At 41.3% G+C, this 7,800-nt stretch overlaps 1 protein-coding gene across 1 annotated transcript in view; it reads left to right on the top strand.

The window, feature by feature from the left end:
- The first annotated feature begins 281 nt into the window (after positions 1-281).
- Mtx2 (metaxin 2) overlaps positions 282-7,800 on the top strand; it is a 64,660-nt gene continuing 57,141 nt past the window's right edge. The window contains exon 1 of the mRNA XM_004634728.3: positions 282-508. Within this exon, the coding sequence (XP_004634785.1) occupies positions 469-508 (40 nt within the window). The 5' untranslated portion in view covers positions 282-468. The remainder of the gene's footprint in view (positions 509-7,800) is intronic.

Here is a 7,800-nt window from a genome sequence, read left to right as displayed (position 1 = left end):
CGGATGCTCATAAGTGTTATTACTTGCTTACGAGACCAATGGTTACAGAAACCGTACTCAGCCCCAAAGAGTGCCGGGCTCCCCACAGCGGAGACGAGGTGGGGAAGTCGCCCCCGCCCCAGCCCTTTCGCCCAAGGGTCTGCGGGGCGCTGGGGGCTGCGGGGAGCGCGGGGCGGGGCCGCAGCGGCGAGGGGCGGGGCCGCAGTGGCGAGGGGCGGGGCCGCAGCGGCGAGGGGTGGGGCTAAAGGCGGAAGTGCCCCTCGCGCCGCTGTCAGCTGCGCCGGAAGTTCCCGGCCGGGCCTGGCGGTAACCTTGGAGGCCTCCCAGCCGATACTTCCCGCGTGCACTTGGCCACTCAGAGCTTAGGCCAGTTTGGACTCGTTAGCTTTCCAGAACCGCCGGGATTGTGCCGGAGTGCGCTGAGGGCCACGGGGAGCGGGCGGCCGGGCGCGGGGCTGCTCAGCCGACATGTCTTTAGTGGCGGAAGCCTTCGTCTCCCAGATCGCAGGTAGCGCGCGTGGCGGCGGACCGAGGCGGGGACGGCGCGGGGCAGTTGCGGGATGGGGCCAGAACGTTGCCCCAGCCTTGTGGCATTGGATCCCTTTACAGACCCGGGGACGGAGGCGGCCACCGTGCACTGGCCTCGCTTTGCGGATGAGAAAACAGAGGACACAGTTGGCCAAGGTCAACGCACAGGGCTGGAGTCCCGTCTGCGCTCCTGGGCAGCACTTTATCCCGCCGCCCCCTTCCAGCTGGGTGTCGGGGGGACACCGAGGATTGGGATTGAGGTGGGCCAGCTTGGCGCCGAGAGTGAGGGCAGCCTCGGTCGTGGCACCTAAGTTTAAGGTGACTCCCCAGTGAGTGTTTTTTAACCTACAGTCACTGAGGAGCCGTCGAAGTTGTTCTTCTCCAAACCACATAATATTGTCATTTGCTAAGTCTCTAGGATTCATCGAAATACTTTAAAATCGACACTTTGAAGAATAGCTTTGGTTCGATGGACTGAACATGACTTACGTAAATAGATTTATAATTTTTTTGATTTTGACGCATTTATTGTAGTGAAAGAAATTATTGTTAAGAAAGTGAGACCAGGCATGGGTATTTTATTTATTTTTTTATTGTTTTGGCGGAACCAGGGATTGAACTCAGGCCCCTGTGCTTGCCAGGGAAGTGCTTATTCCACTGAGCCATCTCCCCAGCCCCATGGCATGATATTTCTAAGTGTATGTCAGTGGAGTTACTCGTAACTGTCTAGCAATGTATAGTAATGAGACAGTCGCCAGGACAAATAAGTACATTTGAAATAAGAAAGAAGTATTTTGAAATTGAAAAGTATGGGGTGTGTTGCAAACTTTGCCAAAATATTTTTCACTTCAATGCACTTGTGTGAACATAATATATACATATATATATATATATTTTTTTTGCCTTTTTTCTCGTAAATATTTGGTTTTCTAGGAGAGAAAAACTCCCACTAGATTGTAAGCTTCCTGAAAGCAGGGACTGTACTTGGTTTGTGACCCGCTGTACTGTGAGCGCCTCCTGTGCTCAATAAATATCTGTGATTTGAATTAGTAATTTTGAGACGTCAAGTAATAATTATTTCTATTTTTACCACTTAGGTTGGAAAATACCAGGGTGTTTAGTTAGGTCGCTGATTAATATCACTTTTTTTTTTTGACGGAACCGGGGATTGAACTCAAGCTCTTGCGCTTGCCAGGGAAGTGCTTATTCCACTGAGCCATCTCCACGGCCCCAATATCACTATTTAGTTTAGAAAATGTTCTGTGTGCATGCTTCCCAATGTGGGATTTCCTGGGGCCAGGCACACAGCTCAGCAGTAGTGCCTGCCTGGCAAGCTCAAGGTCCTGAGTTTGACTGTCCAAACAACAACAAAAATTTACCAATTCCTAATATGTGATTTCTTTTGAAGAGAAAACGATGTCTTTTAATAAACTTTTGATAAATTTCAAAGTCTGCCTTAATTTAGTGAAGTTTAAGAATTTCTAGGAATTTTGTCTGTTGTAGCTATTTATGGTGAACTATTATTCCCCCAGGAAGCATTAAAGAGCAATCATTCAATAAATGGTACTGGATAGCTCTTAAGTTGTACATTACATGAATAAACTCCAGATGTATTAAAGATTTGAATGTAAAATAACACGAAACAAATTGTGACAAAAATAATTAGAAAATAAATAGAAAACGTAATTATTTTAATAATATTGGATGGCAGGAGAAACATAAGCATGACACAGAATCCAAAAGAGAACAATTTGACGGATGTGGAAAAGTTTTAACAGCTTTGTAATATAAAAAATACCATAAATCAGTTTCTACAAATAAAGATTTCATTAAAAAAAAGAAGAAAAAGTCTAACACAGTCAAGGGCAAAGGGTCTGAATGGGCTTTTACGAAAAGGGAATTGTAGATAAATAGTGGACAGATGAAGGAATGCTTGTCATTAGCAGATAACTTTTTCAGCTTGGAGTTTGGTAAAAATGAGTATGATAACTTCAGGTATTGATGGGGCATATAGGGAAAACAGCTACTTCAGACTATTGGTGGGGCTATAAACTGTTACTTTTTAGAACTTAATGTGTAAATATTTATTGTCATTTGGGCCAGAAGCTCACCTTATAGGGATTTATCTACTATAAATACGAGGCTGTATTTAAATATGCAACAATAATAATTTATTATTTGTAATATCAAAAAACTAGAAATGCCCAAAATTATGATGTACTGCTCCAGCCATCCCATTTTTGGATATATATCCAGAGGAATTGAAATTGACATGTCAAAGAGATGTTTGTATTGATGTTTATTGCAATATTATAGTAGCAGAGATATGGAAGCGGTTTAACTGTCTACCCATTGATAAATAAAGAAAAAGTGGCATATATGTATAGTGGATTGCTATACAGCCTTCAAAAGAAGATAGTTCTGTCATTTGCTACAAAGTAAATAGCACTGGAGAGTGTTGTGTTAAGTAAAATCAGGCACAGCACACGAAGACAAATACTGTATGATCTTACTTCTATGTGGAATCTAAAAAAAGTAGATCTTGTAGAAGCAGAGAGTAGGAAGTTGTTACCTGAGGCTACAAGGGGTGTGGAGGAGTTGGATGGGGAAAGAGGTGTTGATCAGAGAGTACAAAATTGCATATAGACTGGAGTGACCTGTTGCCTTGCATGGTGACCACAGTTAATAAATTGTTTCAACATTTATTAAAAAATAGATCTTTAATAGTTTCATCACAAATAACCATTAACTTGTTGAGGTGACACATTAATTAGCTTCATTTAATTTCTACAGTGTATACATAGAGCAAACCATTGTCAGAAAAGTAAATCTGTAAATATGATATACTCGGGCCGGCAGGATAGCTCAGCGGTCTAAAGCGCCTGCTTAGGCAAGCTTAGGCAAACCTAGGGACTGTGGTTCGGTCCCTGGCACCGCATGCTGCGCCAGCCCTGCTCCCCGGGTGGGCTGAGTTGGATACAAAAATAAATAAATAAAATAACACAGTATTTAAAAAATATGATATACTCGTATTTTTACAGTACTACCCATGAAGAGGTTAAGTGTATCTGTTATATGGATTTATAAGCTAGGATTGTATTACATAAAGCAACACTACTGGATGACATATCTTGCATGAACTCATGCATGTCTATTGCATGTAGACATGTATGTGTTTTAAAGAAAAGTATACAGAACAATATTCAGCTAATTTTTACTAAAAATTTCAGGGTGATAAAAAATAGAATAATAAGTACATTTGAAATAAAGTATTTTGGAATTGAAAAGTATGGGATGTGTTGCAAACTTTGACAAAATATTTTTCACTTCAAAGCACTTGTGTGAACATATCTTTTTTCTCATTTCAACAGTGGAGGCTGTATTTAAATATGCATGCCCTAAATCATGAGAGAGAACGGAAGGACTATTTTTTTTTTTTTTGAATCTTTATTTGATACAGTGTCTCACTATGCAGCTTAGACTTGTAGTGATCCCCCTGCCTCAGCCTCCCCATTGCTGGGATTACAGGCTTGTACTCCCACGCCTAGTTTCAGGTCTGACACAGCACACCTGGGGTTCCAGGGTCAGCACCGCATGCAGTGCCAGGGCTCAAACTCGGGTCCTTGCCCTTGCTCGGCAGGCACTTAGACCACTTAGATATCTCCCAGCCACTTGTATTTGTGAATTATTTAAATTACTATATGGAGAACATTTTATTTTTGTAATTTAAATAATTATACTATTTTAAATTTAAGATATTGTATAAAGTGAAAAGGGATCTAAAATAGCAGTTTGGCATTTAAATGTGACTCAGAACCATCAGATGTTCACAGTGTTGTGTTTTTCATAGTAATGTGGTTTTCTTGGAAGGAGGTAACCTCAAGAGGATGAGATGTATGTCTACATAGTCCTGCTACAATGTAACGTACAGTTAGGAATCTATTTTTGTGACTGAGAGCTCTAATTTTTAGTGTAGTTGGCACTCTGCTTATTATTGTTCCTTCCAGTGGATATGAGCTAATGCTTTTTGGTATTTATTTTGGAAACACTTAGTAGCATTTGGCATCTATCTGTGACTTTTTTCAGTGACTTCTTTCAGAGCCTTATTCATAAGGATGTCTGTTTGGAAATTATAGTTTGGACCGGAAATATTCCCCAAAGGCCTATTTGTTAGAGGACTGACCCACAGTGTGGTAGTACTTGGGGGGTGGTGAGAGGGGAAGAGGTACACTTTCATGGGTGGCTGCCTTCTCGAGGACTATGATCGTGGTCTCTTCTGCTCGCGCTCTCATCACAGCCATGAAGTACACGGCTTTGCTCTGCCACCTGCTGTGATACATTGCTTTGCCACAGACCCAGAAGCCATGAGTCTGACCTACCGTGGCCTCAAACCTCCAAAACTATGAGCCAAAATAAGTCTTTCTTCCTCATAAATTGGTTATCTCATGTATTTTGTTAGAGTAATAGAATGCCAGCTTTATAGAGAAACCTTTTCTGAGGTCCCCAGATTAGCAGACCAGGGCTTTTGTTCTTCTCTCCATCTCGACTGCTGTTATCCTATTTTAGGTCTTTATTATTTCTTTTTTTTTTTTTTTGGGGAACCAGGGATTGAACTCAGGCCTTTGTTCTTGCCAGGCAAGTGCTTGTTCTACTGAGCCATCTCCCCGGCCCAATTATTTCTTACTTAGAATACTGTATTAGACTCTGAATTGGTTTTCTTGCTTCCAGAAGTCTCAACATTACAAAACCTTAGTGTTTTTTTCATTTGCTGTGACTTCTGTCTCTGTCTGTCTGTCTGTGTCTCTGTCTCTCTCATAGTGGGAATTGAACCAAAGGCCTTTGACTGAGGTATATCCCTTTTTTAATTTCTTTCTTTTTGAGACAGACTTGTTAAATTACCCAGGCTGGTCTTAAACTTCTGCTTCAGTCTCCCAAAGTACGGGTGAATTCTCTTGTATTAAACCTTTATTGTTTTGCTACTATAGAGTGGCACGTAAGATCCTCATAAGTAAGCCCATCTGTTTCTTTGTCCTCATCTTTTGGATGTTCTTTCCTTGAACTGATCTTTCTCAACTATTTGTACTCTCCATCCTTGGCACGTTTGCTCTTCTCTTGAAATGGCTAACTTGGCCAGACAACTTCTGTTTCATACTTACGATCTGGGCACCGTTTGAACATGTTAAGTCATCATGCCTTTGTTTTTCCTGTCAAATGAGAAAGGCTTATAGTGTTTAATAATGTTAACAACAGGGCTTGTGCTATAGCTTAGTGGAACAGGGCCTCCCTGGCAAGCATGAAGTCATGAGTTCTATTCCTGGTACCCCCCAAAAGAAAGAATAATAACAACAATAATGTAATAATAGAAATAACAGCAACAGTATACAGCTGTTATAAAGAGTGAACACAATCCAGAGAATTATAAGGCATAAAATACAAATAATCAGAAATCACACCACCCAGATTAAGACTTTAAAATCCTACCCTATCTTTAAAACTTCACTGAGCAAAGCTTTGCCATTCCTTTTTTTTTTTTTTTTTCTTTTTTGGTGGTACTAGGGATTGAATTTAGGACCTTGCACTTGGTAGGCAAGCACTTATTCCATTGAACTGTCCCCTCCAGCCTGTCATTCCTTTTGCTTTAATTAGAAATACATTGACATAATCAATATATAATGTACATAATTCTAAAAAACATTTGTTTCATATAGGAATCTCTTCATGTGTATAAATGGAATAACACTTTTTTTTTGGTACCAGAATCAAACTCAGGACCTCATTTGTCAGGCAGGCACTTAGGCAACTGAGCTATCTCCCCGGCCCCACATCACTGGTTTTGCGTGCTTATACAGTATATAATTGTAGCAGAGAAGCCATAATTGGTTTATGTAGTCATATTCTGATGGGTTTTTTTAGAATGTTGTTTCAGTTAAGCAGCAAGAGCATTTCTATCACAGTACACACGTGTGTGCAGGGAATTGACTGGTGCTGTGATTGTGAGTTTTGACCAAGTGGGTTAAGAATGCACAAGACAGGCAGTTGTTTGTGTGTGGGGGAGACGTAGGGCCAAATGTGCCTTGGAGTGTCTGATCTCAGGGACAACTTCGGCCCACTCTTTTTTGCAGAACTGGGAATTGAACTAGGCCCTTGTGCTTGCCAGGGAAGCACTTATTCCACTGAACCATCTCCCCGGCCCCAGGCCCGTTCTTAAAGGAGTTTCAACTGATTAAAGCTGCCCAGCAGAAGCTGCCTTTTGATGAAAGGCAACTAACTAAGGACTTTACATGAGGAAAATATTTATAACAGCTCCTAGATTAGTGTTTGAATAACTGAAAGAATGTGTTTGTGTGCTACAAAGTGTCTTCTTTTCTGTCTTGCCAACATCTATAAAATATTCCTTGTCAGTTGGGGATATAGCTCAGAGGCACAAGCACCTGCCTGGCAAGTGGGAGGTCCTGAGTTCAATTCCCAGTACAAAAAAAAAAAAAAAAAAAATGTTTCTTGTAGCCCACGTTATATAGCAAATTAGGAAGTGAATTTTGACAAGTACTCAGTCTGTTCAGCTGATGCATGCCAAACCATTGAAGGTGTATGTGATTTTTCTCTGTGGTAAACACTGCTTACATGTATGTATTTGTGTACCTGTGTGGTAGTTTCTTGGGATAACTTTCTTAAGGTAGAAGAGGAATTCATTCTGTCCGCTAAGTAATACAGAAAGGAGTGGTAAGTTATGTAGTTTTGTTTTTTAGCCTTTCCATTCTTTATTACTGCAACAGTTTCATCTTTTATTTAACCTTGTAACTCTGTGCTTGTGCCTTCAGCACTTTCACCATGATTTTCTGCTCTTCAGTAAGGAAAGGGTGCTTGATCCTGGTGGTACACACGGAGCCCCCATGAGCCCTGCTGATGTGCTTCTTTGTTTTAGACATCTCATAAGAACTTTAGGCCATGCAGCTCAAACCCCTCGAAGTCTGCCTGAGCACACACCATACACAGATTTGGGGGCCTTCCTAACCTTCTTTGTATAGAGGTAAACAATTCTATTCCCTGGGATTTGGGACAGCCTAGCTTTGTTAGAGGCAGTGTTGTAGGAAAGCCTACGACGGTACGTCAGGCGCTGGACCACCGTGAAAGCCTCCAAACACCGTACCGGAAGATCTAAGTTATGGTTTTGAAGGAATAGTTTGGATCTTTAGATGATGATAGGATAATAGGCTGGGTTTTAGAACTTTAAAAAGAAGATAAGAATGATCCTGGATATTGAATTGTCTTAAG

This window comes from Octodon degus, unplaced genomic scaffold, assembly GCF_000260255.1.
Source record: "Octodon degus isolate 3935 unplaced genomic scaffold, OctDeg1.0 scaffold00065, whole genome shotgun sequence".
NCBI lineage: Eukaryota > Metazoa > Chordata > Mammalia > Rodentia > Octodontidae > Octodon > Octodon degus.
Note: the sequence above shows the minus strand (reverse complement) of the source record. Positions and strands in the feature narration are given on the sequence as shown.